The sequence below is a fragment of the Stegastes partitus genome, unplaced genomic scaffold, assembly GCF_000690725.1.
Source record: "Stegastes partitus isolate 25-593 unplaced genomic scaffold, Stegastes_partitus-1.0.2 Scaffold1967, whole genome shotgun sequence".
Taxonomy (NCBI): Eukaryota; Metazoa; Chordata; class Actinopteri; family Pomacentridae; genus Stegastes; species Stegastes partitus.
The window spans coordinates 55,563-71,338 of NW_007579698.1; the positions used below are offsets into that span (position 1 = coordinate 55,563).

Below are 15,776 nucleotides of genomic sequence, written 5' to 3' on the forward strand. Positions count from 1 at the left end.
CGCAATTCCTCTTCAAATAAAGCGTTTCAACGGTTGGCATAAGCCTCTGTGTATCTTTTAATATGAAGGTGTAGTTATTTTACTACAACCCAAATATCACATAAATCAGTGGTAAACACAGTCTCTGACGGTAAATCGCGTTTTTGTTCATTCGTCTGGTGCTTTCACGCGTTTAATGAGAGCCCATACATTCGCCACAGGCAGACGAATACATATTTAGTGAAAAGAAAAAAAATAGTAGTGCCAACAAAAATATAGATATTTTTTTATCGGCGCCAAAATGTGAAATATTGAAACTTTTGTGTATAAAGTTACGAAAACGTTGATGTCGAATCTGCCGCTCTCGTCCACAGTCAGCAGAGCAAGATGGCGGTCCCTACAAAACAGTAAGTTGCCAACATGCTAACGTGTATATGACAGTGTGATTAACAAGGAGAGGCACCTGTGCCTCTTGAGTGGGGTTGGAGTTTGAGTCATATTAATGACTTAATTCATCGTAGCAGCCTCAGTATTGAAACAGAGGTTTATTCGTAAAAACAGAGGTGCCCCCATTTCAGCCTGTACGGCAGCTAGCTAGCTAGCTAACGATATGCAATCCTCGCTTTGGTCGGTTTTGTTTGCATAATCCTTGAAAACTTCACTTTTTTCGCACTTGCCACATATGTCTAAAATTCCTCCACAATTTACCAACTGCATGTTCACAGGGAGACGTAACAAACTTTTGTAGCAATCATTGATCATTGAAAAATGCAGCTGTTATGGTTAATTTCTTAATGGTTTTAAGCTCGTTTCTGTTTTTGGTGCATTACATATTGCACTATGCCAAGTAAACTGAAGTCTAGAAAGTCAGCTATATACTGTACGGTCTGGTAAAACCATCGTATAAATGTCGCATGTCATGCCACTAGAAAATAGAAGGCAAGGTAGAGTTAGATTTGTGCAAATTGCTGCCATATAGCATTTGGAATGTGTAGTGCTCTGGTACTAACTGGGTTGTCAATTTGTAAGATAAACTCTAAATACAATTATATAAAAAGCTTGTGAAGGTTATGATTGCTGGAAACATATGCTGTTGATTCATTTGGCTGATTTGGTTTGGGTGTCAGATCCAACGCCTTTAACTTGCAATGCCACTTTTCTTGGTGAATTATACTTGTTGAAGGTTTTCATGTGAAACACAGGACAGAGTTTAAGAAATCTTGTGTCCTGATTGTCTTCAGGTACGGGCTGATCTTGCCACAGAAGAAAGGAGCATCAAAGACTGCAGCCTTGCAGAAACCGTCAGTGTTCGGGGATGACTCTGATGATGAGGTGGGTTATAAACAGGGCAATAGATTTTGTTCATTATCCATCAGCAGCCATTGCATTTGATTCAAGTATTTTCACTGTTACGTTAACTGAACAGATTTCTGTAAATTAAAAAAAAAATAACTCCTTAAATACCAGTTATCATCTGACTCTTGAGTAGACTTCTCTTCATATGTGTGGAATATGTTTTGGTCTGTTTTGTTTCTCAGACCTCAGTTGGGGAAAGTCTTCAGAGAGAGGCTATCAAAAAGAAGATGATGAAGCAAGTAAGAGAAATAATCAAAATATTTCATGTGTTTTAATTCTATTTAATATTATAACAATTTTACTCTGTGATTTGCATTTCTCTGATCTTTAATCTTTCTTTGGCTCTCTGTCTGTCCAAAGACACGTTTGGAAATGCAGAAGGCCCTGGAACAGGACAGCACTGTATATGACTATGATGCCGTGTACGATGACATCCAAAAACAGAGACTTGAAAGCAACAAAAAAGTCCTGGGAGGAGCTGACAAAAGGGTATTCTCATTTATATTGAATACTTGTACGGCTGCATTTGGAAACTAACACAGCTGTAATGTTAAAAAGAGTCTGTACTGTGGTTAAGTTGACCTTCTGACACTCTTTTGGTGTACAAGCAAAATATGAGCCTAAACTATGATGTGAACAATAACTTAATTTCTTTTTTTTGTCTGTGTTTCTTTGTTACAGCCCAAATATATCCACCAGTTAATGAAGGCAGTCGAGGACCGAAAGAAAGAACAAGAACGAAGAGAAGAGAGGAAGATTCAGAAGGAGAGAGAGGCAGAGGGAGAGCAGTTTGCTGACAAAGAAGCTTACGTTACCTCCGCCTATAGACAAAAACTACAGGAGCAGAAGGAGGAAGAGGAGAGAGAGAAGAGACAAGCAGAGATAGAAGGTTAGAGTGATACTTTTCAACAGTTTTTAGGCTCCACATAAGATTGCGTTCTAAGTTATATATCTAATGACATATGAATGTCAGATATGGCTAAAGCATCTTTCTGTAGTGTCAAAGCATTCTGGATATTGTAAAAACAATGTGTGCTGACAGTCTCAAAATACTGTAATGGTCTTTCAGATATTTTTAAGGAACATAACTTGACTCCTTGAGATCCTTTAGTATATTTTATACTGCCAATATGTATCTTCTTTATTAGTGCTCTCTAAGCATGACTCGAAGAAATGTTGTGGAAAATGTGGACAATATAAATTAATGTTTGAATTATTTTTGTTTGCGTAGCTGCTCTGGACGTGAAGAAACAGAAAGACTTGAGCGGCTTCTACCGGCACCTGCTGAATCAGACTGTAGGAGAGGAAGCAATACCAGATTGCTCAGCAAACAAGTAAGTTTTAACTCATTACTTTCACATTTATCATCACAACAAGGACACATATTTTTCAAAGCTAGTCTTTAATCGTATCTCTGGTCCTTCTTCCACAGAACTCAAACCTCAGTGGTTTCAAAAGACACAGAAAGGATTTCACCTGCTCCCTCACCTACAACCCATGACAATATCCCAAGTTCATGTAGTGACAGCGAGGAGGGACATGAGCAGAAGTCTGGCTTTAGTAAGCCTGGTGGTGGCTATGGACATTCAAAACGCCAGTACAGACAGAGGTCGCCATCATCGGGAAGCGGAGAAGACAAGGAAAAGGAAAGAGAGAAGGAGAGAGACAGACATAAGAAGAGTCACAGAGACCAAGAAAGAGACAGAGGAAGGGACAGAGATCGGGAAAGAGACAGAAACAGAGACAGGGGAAGAGAAAGAGATGACAGACACTCAGAAAGAAGAAGTGACAGGGATAGAAGGAAAGACAGAGATCGAGACCGAGGCAGAGAAGATGACAGAGGTAGAAGCAGGGGAGATGCAGAGAGGGAAGATAGACACGGGAGGAGGGAGCGGAGCCCCAAAGACAGAGAGCGGGATAAGAATGGGGAAAGAGAGAAGAGGAAGTATCCAGATGAAGACAAGCGGAAGGACAGACATCTGGAAGAAGAGAAGGAACGAAGGAAGGAGCCAGTGAAGAGGGAGGAGAAAGATCCAGAAAAGAAGGAAGCTGTCGGCGAACGCACAAAGGATAAAGAGGATGAACAGAAAAAGGAGGGTGAGGAGAAAGAGGAAACGGAGGAGAAGGTGAGCAAGTTCGCAAAGCGCAGCACGGATCAGGCTGTGAGTTCGGCCAGAGAGAGGTACATGGCCAGGCAGATGGCACGCTCGGCATCTAAGAGCTACATCGAGAGAGAGGAGGACTGAGAGTTGTGCAGCGTGTGATGAAAACAACTCAACATTGCACTCAACCTTTTATCTCAATTTAGACAATAAGATTATTATGATTTTACATTTTGTTTTACGAAAAATCCCTTAAAACGACAGAGTAACAAGTTTCTTTTTCCGTACTTTCCGACCTGCTCTCCTGGAGGAAACATAGAGCATTTGTTGGGGATTATGTTACACACTTGGTGCACCAGTTTACAGCACTAGGACATTTTGGATTTACAAATCATTAACTACAATGTTCATCTTCATTGTACTGAAAGAACATGTCCTCTTCTGCAGCGGTGTGGCTTATTGATTTCTGGACAAAAGTAGAGCACAGAGAAATAAGCTGACAATACTTGTTTTAGATACAAGTATAGAGCATTACCAACCCGATCCTGTAACCACTGGCTCCTCTGTACACTACAGTGGGCTGATTGAAACAGCAGAGTGTGCTCATGCTCCTTTTTTTTGTGGATTTTTGATCTAATGTTCTGAAATAAGAATGCTGGCCTGTAAATATGAGAGTTTTGCCAGGGAGCCTCTTATATCATCACACACAGGAATGACTGTAAATACGTAATTTTATCTTATTGCTTAATTGGGAAGACGGATGAGTGTGGAATGACTTGTGAACCAGTGATGTTGTGTTTATTCACTTTTTGTATCTGTCTGATGTAGTCAGTGGCGAGTATTAATAAAATCATTTCTGGTCCACAGTTATTCATTTTTTGATTTTGTGTTAAAATGTGAACAAGAATGACAATATCAGAAGGCTATTTAGCAGGTGACGTTTATTACATAGCGATTCCTTGATCACAAAAACGTGCTTCTGCTTCATGAGGTTTATGCAGGAAGACATCAATTCCAGTCAAAGCATTGTTAGATTGCTGGAATCTTCTCTTGCGTGTCTCCTGTTGTCACATTTGGTTTAGTTGTACATGGAGATGTTGCTCCACTGAAACAAAAGAAAAGGCAGATTTTAGAATTACTAGCGTCTGTTGTTTTAGTGATAACAACAGACCACAATACAGCAGTCTGAAGTAAGAAGTTATTAATTTCAGATAAAAAAATCATGTACTTTTGACTCCACAAATATAGCACATATATCTACAATGACTTACACATAATGGTAAATAGAAAATCTATATGATAGGACTATTGCTGCTCTTATGTAGGCACATGGCGTGAATATTTCATTCATGTTATTTTTGTGAGTTGAATATCCTGAAACAAAAAAAAAAAAAGAATAAAGATGGAAATAAACTTGCCTCATCCCATCTCAGGCGGATCACTCCATCAGATGATCTGTCCTTGAAGGCGTCTGTAAGGAAACCACACCACATTTAGTTTTACATTATGAACAAATAAGAGCCTTTTTTTCTGCAGTGTGTGTGTGTGTTTTGTTTTTTTTATTAAGCGATATGATCTGTGGTTTCCATGTCACTCACTTGACATCTTCTCCAGACGGAACATGAGAGAAATGAAGTTCTCCAAGGAGGTGGATGACAAGTCTGAGAAGCGGAAGACCAGCAGCTTGATCAGGACCATGTCCAGTGTTATTCCTGGCACGGACACAAGGAGAAAATGCTGGAGTTATGATTCTGAATATGAAGCGAGTTCCCCTTGAGTTGAGGCAAATGTTTTATTATATTTAAGTTTAAATGCAAGGATGAACCATGTTACCTGAGCCCTCAATGGCCCTCTGGAGCTCAGCTTCAGTCAGGGATCCGTTGCCATTTGTATCATAGCGATTGAAGGTTTTCTGCAAGAAAGATTAGGCTACATTTAGAAACTAAGAGCAGGTTAAATGTGTATTTTTTTATGTTTAGAAACACTAACTCAATCATGCCTGTATTTGCTGCATTACCTTGAATTCGTTGATCTTCTTCCAGAGAATTGAAAACTCAGTGAAGGACATCCCCATGCGTTGGTCAAGCTGTGCACATTAAGGACAACTCAGCAAAAACATGACAAACTATTGGTATGGTCATTTCTGGTGATGTGCAAGATATCAAGAACACATTTCATTATTTTATACATACATCCACTGAGGCGATCATGCTCCTGCAGCCGTCCAAACTGAAGCCATACCGAGTCCCTGTGGTCCACATAGGAAAAAAAAAACAAGATGGTTTTATCACTTTGAGTCAGCAAATAAATGAAGATTTGGAAGGCACACATGATATAAATCAACTCACCGTGAGGGAAGCGGTCATTCAGGAGCTTCCGGAGCTGTCTGGCACTCAGCTGACCGTACTGACAAGAGAGCGCAAACTGTGATTAACAGAAAGCAACACAGAGACAGAGAAAGGTTTGAAGACAAAACAGAAAAAATAGCACACCTGATCAGCATAGCGTCTGAACATGGCACGGCTGGGATCATCGTCAGTGTTCTCTTCTTCCTCTTTGGGCTTGTCAGGGATCTTGAGGGGAGGACAAAGTGAATCAGGTCATCACCAACATCTGTGGCCGAGGCTCTGAAGTCGACAAAGTTGAAGTATCCACTACAGTCTATTATTTCTTACCTCAGGAAGAATACGATTATCTTCCTCTTTGTTGTCGTCATGGTCATGGTCATGGTCGTGGTCGTGGTCGTGGTCGTGGTCGTGCTCATCATCATCTTCATCGTGGGGACTGGATGCAGAGCAGAAAGCATCAGATATCCAAACATGCACCCAATTCTTGGAATAAAACTCTTCATTGGTGAGATGTTAAAGTAAGTATTTACGTGATCTTGGCATCAGACTTGGTGTAGACGCTGAGAACAAAATCTGCAGTCATGTAGGCCTTCATGGTGGAGGGGATGATCACGTACTCTCCAGGCTCCAGACTGTGGAGCTCAATCAGCTCCCTTCCAGAGCTGTAACTCTGGGATCTCTTAATAGGCCTGTTCCTTCTAAAGAAGGAGGATCTAAGACGTCCGGCTGGGGTCTGTAAGGATTGTGAAACTTGTTTAACATAATGACATTGTTTCCTGAGCATCAATGTGCATTATTAAAAAAATGTGAATGTGGAATTTTGTGAAAGTGTGGTATTTGTAGTGGTGTGTGCTTACCCCTGCTGGAATCTGTTAAATGAGAGACAGAAAATGTTATTATATAGTTGTCAAATCAGTTAGAAATCTCAGAAATAATTTGAATGAAACACAGCTCCAAAAGTAATATCTAATTAATGTGTTTCTAATGTGCATTTTGTGTCCAACAAATACAGAATGCATGCCTTGTAGAGGGTGAGTCCAACTGGGTAGTATCTGATCTTTTTGCGATACTCCTGCTGAGGTTTCTGCATCAGAGAAAGCAAGATGTTTTTGTCTGCTTTCTCCTGCTTGTCAATAATGGACACCTCGATTCGGTACTGAGGGTTTGATGAAAAGGTGGCTGCAGGTGGAAAAAGACATAAACAATGCAGATGGCATTTTTAGAGACAGTGTGCTGGTTTCTGTGATTGCACATACAATAAACAAAGATACAACGTTGTCCTTGTTGCAAAATTTGAAGGTAAAAGAATGAAACTGGGCTCACAGTTGTTCACGTTGCCACCTGCGGATCTCCCTGCCACCCAGCTGCCATCATAAATCATGCACTGCCACTGGACGTCAAGGTCACCGTCGAGGAAGTTGGGATTCTCACAGCTGATGGATGCCATAGTGAAATAGTAGCAGAAGTCCTCCAACTTCATCCTGGCAAGAAACAGATGGGGGAAGAAAAAAATTACAGAATGTTTTCTTGTGTTAATTCAATATCAGGCCTTGCCGTTTAAAGGGAGGTTTTTGACCACCTGTACTGCTATGGAGCAATGCTTTTACGACAAGGAGCAACATGCACACACTTGGTTTAGCACTGCCTCGCTGTTTGAGAGATGGTGATCCAGTAAACCTAGCAATTTGCAAATGTGCACCTAGCAAGCAGTGATGATTTACACAAAAACACTTTAGTTGAACTCATTTACCAGAACTCTCCATCCTCACGTTCGGCGCACTTCTCGCGATCTTCTGGCCTCACTCTGTCCCACAAATCTGACCTGAGCACAAGTTTGAAATAAATTAGTGACACAATCCAACACAGAGAAACGGACCGGAAGTCAGTCTTTTTTTTGGATGTAAGAACAAAACATACTTGTCACTCCAGTCTCCTTGCCACTCTTGCTTGCCCCAGGGGTTCATGACTCGCACCAGCCTCACCGTGGAGCCGTAGTACTTCACCTTAAGTGGAATGAGAAAAAAAAAAGAAATCAAACCTTTTGCAAAGTCAACGCTGAAAAAATCTTGCTGCAATGACATTCCTGTGATGCACTTTACCTCAGTGACTCCTGTGACAGAGTAGGCATGGGAATCCACCAATCCAGTGTGTCCAATGGTGTTGGCGTTCGAATTCTGAAACAGGCAGAACAGGTCATTTAAAAGCTGAATTTCAAAAAAAAAAAAAAAAACCTTTAGGAATGTCGTTCTTACTCCTTTTGGGGGAGTCCCGCAGCAAACCATGGACTTGCAGCCGGTGGCTCTGCCTAGCTGAAGCCACAGCTGGTCATCATGGCCTGAGGTGTGTTCCTCTCTGAGTTTGTAAGTCATGCTCACACCTCCAGAGAAATCCTTGCAGGCCTCTGATGGCAGCCCGGCAGTCATGTCAGCATAGGTGCCGCACACTCTGAGGGAGACAGATGAAAAAAAAATAAAAAGTTGTCTTGATTCTCACAACTTCTAAACTCTTTGATCTGAGGGTGTGTGACATGGTGACGTACTTGGCGTAGGCTTTCTCCAGCAGAGGAACCCAGAACTCGTTTCCACCTTTGCAGTGCACAGACAGCAGCTGCTTGTTGTATGTCGGCAGATAGTCGTCAATGACAACATCCACCCACTTGCCGAACCTCCAGAACTGAAACAAAGAGAACAAGTAAGAACTGATGACAATGCTTTTATGCAGATGTACTGTAACATTTTACCACACTTGTATGTTTTTAATCCCTTTACCCTGAAGTGAAAGATTCCTGCATAGTTGCTGAAGGACTGGTCCATAGGCACGACTTGGGCCATCAGGCGCTTTTGGAAAGTCAGTGAGGAAATTGCAGCCAGAAACCAGCAGTTACCTGGAAAATAAGGAGCATAGTTCACATTTTCAGCTAGGTAAGTTGTTAAGTTTTGGTTGTCTTTTGCTACAAGCCAAAAATCACTCTTACCCACGCTGCCTTGACCAAAGTCGAACCTTGAAGCTCCTTTCACGCAGAAAGTGGGCTCATCACTGATGTTTTGCGCTTTAAGGATGTCCTGGACAAGATGATAAAGGAAATAAATCTACTGCAGACAAGCATGTAAAAAGCATGTGTGTGACTATGCTGCACATATATTAATATCTATTGACATTAAGTTGACATAAGGATGACAAAGTAGTATTTTACTGCTGGTCGAAGCCACTCCACGTCATCCTCCTGCCAACTGGTCAAACTAGGCAGGTCACCCAGAGAACGATTGTTAGGTGGGAAGGTGTTGTCCACAAACTGTCGTCTTCTGCGGAGGCAGTTATCTTTCAGCTGCGCATAGTCCTGGTTTTTGAACTTGGCAGGGTTGGAAGAGCTTCCCTCACTGCCATCCTGGTAGCGCAGGTTGATGATAGAGGTGCAGGTTCCAGATTCAGACATGTTGACCACTGGCACAGACCCTGAGAAACAAGATGGATAAAGAAAGATGAACTGAGAATTCTCAGTCAAATTTGAGATGCAAAAGCCGTTTCAGGGATGAACGGAGATAATTACCCTTGAGGTGGCGACAACCAACAGATGCTCCTTTGCAAGAGAGGAAACTTGGAATTGCCAAGTCTGATCTGTGCAGCAGAGAGACCCTCTCTTATAGTCGCACTGCCTTACATAAGAATGTTGCCAGTTGCCCCCGGGGATGGAGCAAACCTGTAATGAGAGGGAGCTGAGGGGCCCATGGTGGACAAGAAAACCGGTTTTCCTCTTGAATTTATGACAGAGAAATGACACCTGACATCCTCTTAGTCTGCTGTCATGTCAAACCTCCTAAAGCTCCACTGAGTCTTTATTTTGCCCAAAGGCAAACAAAAGCACTTGTTCACTCTCAGACAATGACCAGAGGTGAAAATCTCACACGTTCCAATAATTTTTCTGTTTTTACTGTGCACTTGCACTTGCACTTGTTTTGTTATATTGCATACACTGTGGCACTGGAAAAAAATATGAAAATAATTATGGATTTGGGAGTTAATGGCAATATTTTTTTTTCTGCTGCTATATTTACTGCATAAACTTGTGTTTTTACATGTTTCATGGTCATTTAAGGCAAAAAAAAACAAACAAAAAAAACGTCGCTGATGACTAAACAGCTGCTAAACTGACATGTTAAATCTATCTTTTATTTGAAAAGAACTGTAAAGGATTAGCGTTACCTCTAACTGGTTATTTTCTGCACAATCATCCTTAATCTTAATTGCTGATGACTTTCGGTATCATGTCTCGTGAACATTTTATTTTAAAATTGCCCCTCAAATAATTTTTAAACATTATTTTCCTGAAGCTTTCGTTGCCTTTATTACATAATAAGGACATCTGAAGAGAGACAGAAATAACAGCTAATCAAATCAAACCTGTGGTTAGGACACACCCCTAAATAATTTACCATAAATTATTTGCTCACTTGCTCAGAGCAAAGTCGTAATAACACGGAAGAAAAATAATTGTCTCCTCTTTCTCCGTATTGATTTAAAAAAGAAAAGAGAGCAAATTCATGTTTGGGAGCTGAATTCAAACAGAAAAAGCCTTCAGGTATTAACAGTAAAAATGTGAGATTTGCAGTCATATTATTGTAGTATTTAAGCTGATTTAGTTTAGTTTTTGAAGTGCTGGTGTGTGTTTGTGAGCTACAATTGTGATAAAATCTAGTCAAAGCAATGTACATCACATGTTCCTGCCATGTCACTCACTGAGTTCTGAATCTTGTAAAACAGTTGGGACAAGCTGCTGCTCAGCTCAGTTATTTCTCTAAATACTGACTTTAAGCATGTGGGGAATTCATGTTTGTTCCACACTGTGTTGGTGGGATTACTGAAACTGCCCCTGGCAAGATTTGTTCCCAAGAACTGTCACGCACATGTAGAAGAAAGACAAGTTACATGTCAGTCAGAGCGTTTAGAAGCAAGAATAAAAACATGTGACATGATAAGAGAAATGAATGAAAGACGTGTATTAAGACATCTGCACAAGACTGGGCTGAACAGATGAATAAAATAAAACACGTCTGCTGGTTGAACCCAAAAACGGGAACACCCAAAGCAAAGAAAACATAAAAACAAACAGCCCTGTGAAATATCTCTGAAAGACAATAAACAACGAAAACAACAACAAAAAAATGCTCCCTTACAGTCTCACTTCTCCCACTCCTCAACATTTCAGTGGGACACATCATAATTTCTACTCTACTACATTTATCGGTTTATTTTTACTTTAAACAAGAACATTTTACACAATAGATCACATAACAAGACATTGAAATGCACATTTTTTATGTTTCTGTCATAGTTAACAGGAGCCTATCCCAGCTGACTTAGGGCAAAGGCAGGGGGCACCCTGGAGAGGTCGCCAGTAATAATAATAGCAATTTATTATTATTATTATTATTATTATTACAATCTGTAAATTTTCAGATTTACTGTTTTATAAAAACAAATGAAAAAACATTATTATTTCTTGATTAAGATTAATTATAGTTATTTACTTGCATTCCTGAACAGAAAATGTAGTTTTAGTGGTTTAAAGTTATGCTGGAATAATTTCTGACTACTCACAGAAGTCGAGTGAGCCGGCTCAAGTTTGGGTATAAAAAGGTGAATTCGGTTTAAAATAGTGATGCACAATATTCAAATTTCTGGCCGATACTGATATCTGATATTGAGATTTCTGATATCGCCGATAACCGATATCACCTATGTCGATATTAAATTTTTGTTCACATCAAAAAATGAGTATAAGTAAGCACCGTGACAACGGAAAAACTATTGAAACGAAGCCCATACCAAAATAGATCACATAGTCTTCTTTATCACGCAACAAAAGTAAAACATATTTAAACATATTTTAACATATTTAATGTTCAAGTCCAGGTCCATTTAAATACAGACATCTGTGAAATAGAAGCAATATCAAACGTAGAGACGAAGGCGCTAATGTTGGACAATCATCATCACATCGGCTAAATTTGATACTGATGTATCGGGAAAAACACAAATATTGGCCGATACCAATGTGGTCGCCGATATATCGTGCATCCCTAGTTTGAAATTTCTCATTCCTGTTAAAAATGGTAAAACACTGAGAGCTGACTGCGCATTAAAGTATTTCATGATACTGGATTGTCCCTAAATTAGATAGGTGGTCTAATAAATTTGTTAAGCACTGCATATAATGATATGTCAGTCAGAGGGACCAAACTAGTACTTTTGCTAATATTTTACCAACATTTTGCTGCTAACACTTCAATTAAGTAGGATTTTTCATGCAGGACTTTTACTTTTAAGGGAGTATTTTTACAATACTGTGTTGACACGTCAACCAAAGTTTTTGAATACTTTTTCCTCCTTTGCACCTGCACACATTTTTAGTGGCCATTGCAATTTTTGAAAACATAATCAGTGTGTTGACCAGAGCATTAGCAGCATTATTACAGTTGACTAAAATAAGGGATTGATTATATCTTTTTCTGTGCTGGATCAGTTTCTGCAGGATTAAAACCCAGTTCTCACACTGATCAACCAGAAGCAGTTCTCCTTGGCACAGAGCAGAGGGAGTGAACATGTAAGTACCACTGGCACTATATAGGCGTATACTTGATGCAAGAACAATGTACTTTCTGTCTGCAAGTCCTGACAGTACAATAAATCTCTATATGTTCTATAGTCTTTTTTTTCCTGTGATTTTCAGATTTATAGTCCCCCTTGGGAAAGAAACGTGTCTAGACAGTCCATCTTCATGTCAGCACTTCTGCAGCACAATATGCAAATAATGGTAAGGAACTATTACATAATAAGTACAGAAAGTACATCACAAAAAAAGGTTTGTTATTATTGTATAACTTGAACTAATTAACTCTTCTTCCAGTCACATGCACACTGCAGCAGAAAAAAAATAGCACAACAGAAAAAAACTTTTTACTTCAAAATGCTCATGTCTGCAAGAAGAACCAACACAGCCTCTAAAACAAGTGTGTGCATGATACTTGCGGTGAAGTGTTTGTGATAATGATCATGTTTGCGGTGTTCCGGCAGGTAAAAACTAGAAAGGCAAGAATCTGGACTCATATTCTTAATTCTTCCTCTCAGGGTTAATGTCACAGGTGCACAATACAAGTCTTGTCATTTGTTTTCTTCTGGCATGTCAGAACATATTTGCATACAGTCTCTGCTGAGAGACATTATTGGCTTATGTCTCCGTCATATTAACGAGAACAATTGCCCATAGGACAAGTTCTTGCAAAACAACATGAACACACTGAGCTTAAAACAGCTTAAAGTATTTGTGGTTAACTTTAATACTTTATTTTTACAACTCTTTATACTCCTACTCCTATGATTCCATGTTTTCTGCATTGCATTTATTTGACAGCTTTAGTGGCTTTACAAAAAGCGGATGTTTATATACAAGGCATAAAATAAAACGGTTATGCTATGAATCAAATTACCCAACAGTGCATGCAGTCAGTCAGTCAGTCCAGTATTTTATTGTTTATAAAACTTGTTCTGCATGATTTTGATTGCAGGCTTCAAACAGAAATCTACCTTAATCAGTCTAATTACAATGTCGTTTGCAGTGATAAGAAGTAGAAAAAATTCAGATGCTAAATATCATATTAAATACTGGAATTAATAATTAAGTCCCAGGTCACTGACGTCAATGATGCTGTTCCAGTAATTCAGTACATTTACTCAAGTATTGCACAAATTTGAGGTACTTGTACTTTACTTGAGTTTTTCCATTTTATGCAGCTTTATACTTCCACTCCACGACATTTCAGTAACAACTATTTCACTTTTTCCCTGCCGCCTTTCTCTGACAGCTTTAGCAACTTTTTAGACAATAAGCGTTACAAGACAAATATGGAGCAAGTGTGGCTAATTCAAGTAATTATAAGAGTAATAAAAAGACTAGAAATATTTACAGTGTGCAGGAATGTGGAATGTGTTTAGCTGAGATTGGGCACGTAGTTGATGTTGTATGGCATATGGTGAAAGCATTCTCCTACTTCCTACAATGTGTAAACTATTTGGAAAAAAAACTCTCAGATTAGTTTAAAGGCGTATCATCACAAAGCAGAAAACGGCGTTTTTTCTTTAAAAAAAGTTGACTTATTAGTGATGGATGGCTCTCACAGGACGATAACACTGTGATGGTCATAATAGTAAACACCTTTTGCAGAATGAGTACATTTATTTCTAGGTCAGGCTTTGAATGCAGGACTTCTCCAGAAATACTTCCATCACTGATCCTCTCAGGGCAGAAAGCAGGAATGTGGAAATGATGTGATCAGGAACAGCATGTGTTTTCATGGAATGCGGATAATTGTTGCCTCCTTGCACAGTTAAAGGAAATTGCAAAATCCGTAAAGATGGAAATGAAGCACAGGCTTAAATACAACAACGCTGTCTTCAACAACTAAATGCGCCCGTGTTTATTTTGTAAATTTCAATTTGCATGTCCTTGCACTTATGGTTCAGCAGAAAGTAAAAACGTAACAAGAACAGTTTGGTCATTAAGTTTATGTCGTTATGTTTTTATGTTTCCCAATAAAGACTCAGGTTGTTGTTTTTTTCTTCTCACACACAATCTGTCCCTTGCAGCTTAAACCTCACTTGTCATTGCTGTCATACGTGATAAAATGCTGAAGTGAAGCTTTTACTCTCTCGCAATGATAAGCACCTGTAAACCTACTTATGTTCTGACCTGTAGGCATCAAAACTGGTTGCAATAGCTTTTGCTCAGCCTCCATTGCTGCGGTTCAAAGCTTCGCTCAGAGCACAGCCCTCGGTGCCTGTCAGTCATTTTATGACTCGAAGCAAAGGAGGAGGGGTGCAGTTCCACCTCCTCATAAAATGGACGTTTTATTGTGAAAACTTTAATAATAAATAAACTGTAGAGAGGTATTGCTATGCTATTGTTCTCTATTCAGCTCCGATGTAACTGGGCACAGGAGCTGAGAAAAAAGCCATCTACAAGCCGAGAAAAATATAGAACATTTATAGAGCTCACTGGACACACCTGAGAACCTGAGAAAACAGTAATTTTAGAAGTATTTTGAAAGAATGGATCCTTTAGTCTTGGAGAGCAGCTGCTGTAGTATCCCACAGCATTAGACTGGGCCAAACAACAACCTACTTCACCCTCTGCTGTCTGTGTTATGGACAAAATGTTTCCATCTGAATTCATGATTTGTGATCCCTCCATGAAAACTGATGCTTATCTAACTTATGGCAACACACACCGGTTGCAAAAGTTTGTTATTTAGTCTGTGTTGCTTTTTAAAAGGTTGTTTCCTGCACACATTAACAGCCTTGATTAAATGTATTCAAGCAGCTAACTTTGAAACATGAGCCTTAATTAAACTGATCAGATTACACCATACATTTGTGCATGACAGAAGTCACACCCAAACTGACTTTACTGCTTATCATTTGTTTGTAACACTGCCTTTCTACTCATCCATCTGAGCAGTTCATGTGTGCATGTTACAGCAGCATGTGATTTGTTTGTTCGTCAAGCAGCAGTTCCAAGAAAAAAAAATTCCATATACTGATGCACGACAAAGAAAAACACTCAGTATTTCTACTAGGGATGGACCGATACCTCTTTTTGATTTCCGATACCGATACCGATACTTCAACTTTGCGTATCTGCCGATACCGATATCGACACCATCCCTCCTCCTAAACTTCTTTGGAAATACCTTATTTGCATGGATACCTTTGTTTAAGATGGCTTTATCAAAAGCCTCATACTATGAAAGCACAGACTTTGCTTTTCTAAGAAAGGAAAAAACAGCCAAAAGCATGTCTCAAAGTGAAACTGTAGCTGCTGTATTTGAGCTGCAATCAGACTACAGTGTGCACTCAGTGCCATTCACATATTTAGAACAGATCAAAATGACACAGCAACATTAAGCTGCAATTTAAAGATTAAATTACCAAAACTTGG

General features: G+C 39.5%; 2 protein-coding genes across 2 annotated transcripts; one reads left to right on the forward strand and one right to left on the reverse strand.

The window, feature by feature from the left end:
- Window positions 1–341: 341 nt before the first annotated feature.
- On the forward strand, window positions 342–4,307 carry nsrp1 (nuclear speckle splicing regulatory protein 1). The gene is made up of 7 exons (XM_008303260.1): window positions 342–386; window positions 1,221–1,311; window positions 1,518–1,574; window positions 1,696–1,824; window positions 2,017–2,224; window positions 2,567–2,669; window positions 2,768–4,307. Exons 1-7 carry the CDS (start codon window positions 367–369, stop codon window positions 3,579–3,581), a joined length of 1,422 nt encoding a protein of 473 aa, XP_008301482.1. The 5' UTR covers window positions 342–366; the 3' UTR covers window positions 3,582–4,307.
- Window positions 4,308–4,515: 208 nt separating this feature from the next.
- Window positions 4,516–9,218, reverse strand: LOC103373391 (calpain-1 catalytic subunit-like). Its single transcript, XM_008303264.1, has 21 exons — window positions 8,979–9,218; window positions 8,760–8,847; window positions 8,554–8,669; window positions 8,325–8,458; window positions 8,038–8,230; window positions 7,885–7,959; window positions 7,703–7,788; window positions 7,536–7,607; window positions 7,109–7,266; window positions 6,807–6,964; window positions 6,643–6,654; window positions 6,316–6,518; window positions 6,113–6,221; window positions 5,930–6,010; window positions 5,786–5,843; window positions 5,630–5,685; window positions 5,455–5,523; window positions 5,271–5,349; window positions 5,036–5,149; window positions 4,856–4,908; window positions 4,516–4,542 (listed from the first exon to the last, which is right to left on the reverse strand). Exons 1-21 carry the CDS (start codon window positions 9,216–9,218, stop codon window positions 4,516–4,518), a joined length of 2,181 nt encoding a protein of 726 aa, XP_008301486.1.
- Between the last annotated feature and the right edge of the window lie 6,558 nt (window positions 9,219–15,776).

Coding starts and splice junctions, on each gene's coding strand:
- LOC103373391 (XM_008303264.1), bottom strand. CDS start 9,218: ATGTCTGAATCTGGAACCTGCACCTCTATCATCAACCTGCGCTACCAG. Junction 6,965..7,108: donor AGGTGGCAACGTGAACAACT/GTGAGCCCAGTT, acceptor TTCCACCTGCAG/CCACCTTTTCATCAAACCCT. Junction 5,350..5,454: donor AGAAGATCAACGAATTCAAG/GTAATGCAGCAA, acceptor TCTTTCTTGCAG/AAAACCTTCAATCGCTATGA.
- nsrp1 (XM_008303260.1), top strand. CDS start 367: ATGGCGGTCCCTACAAAACA. Junction 1,575..1,695: donor AAAAGAAGATGATGAAGCAA/GTAAGAGAAATA, acceptor GTCTGTCCAAAG/ACACGTTTGGAAATGCAGAA. Junction 1,825..2,016: donor TGGGAGGAGCTGACAAAAGG/GTATTCTCATTT, acceptor TCTTTGTTACAG/CCCAAATATATCCACCAGTT.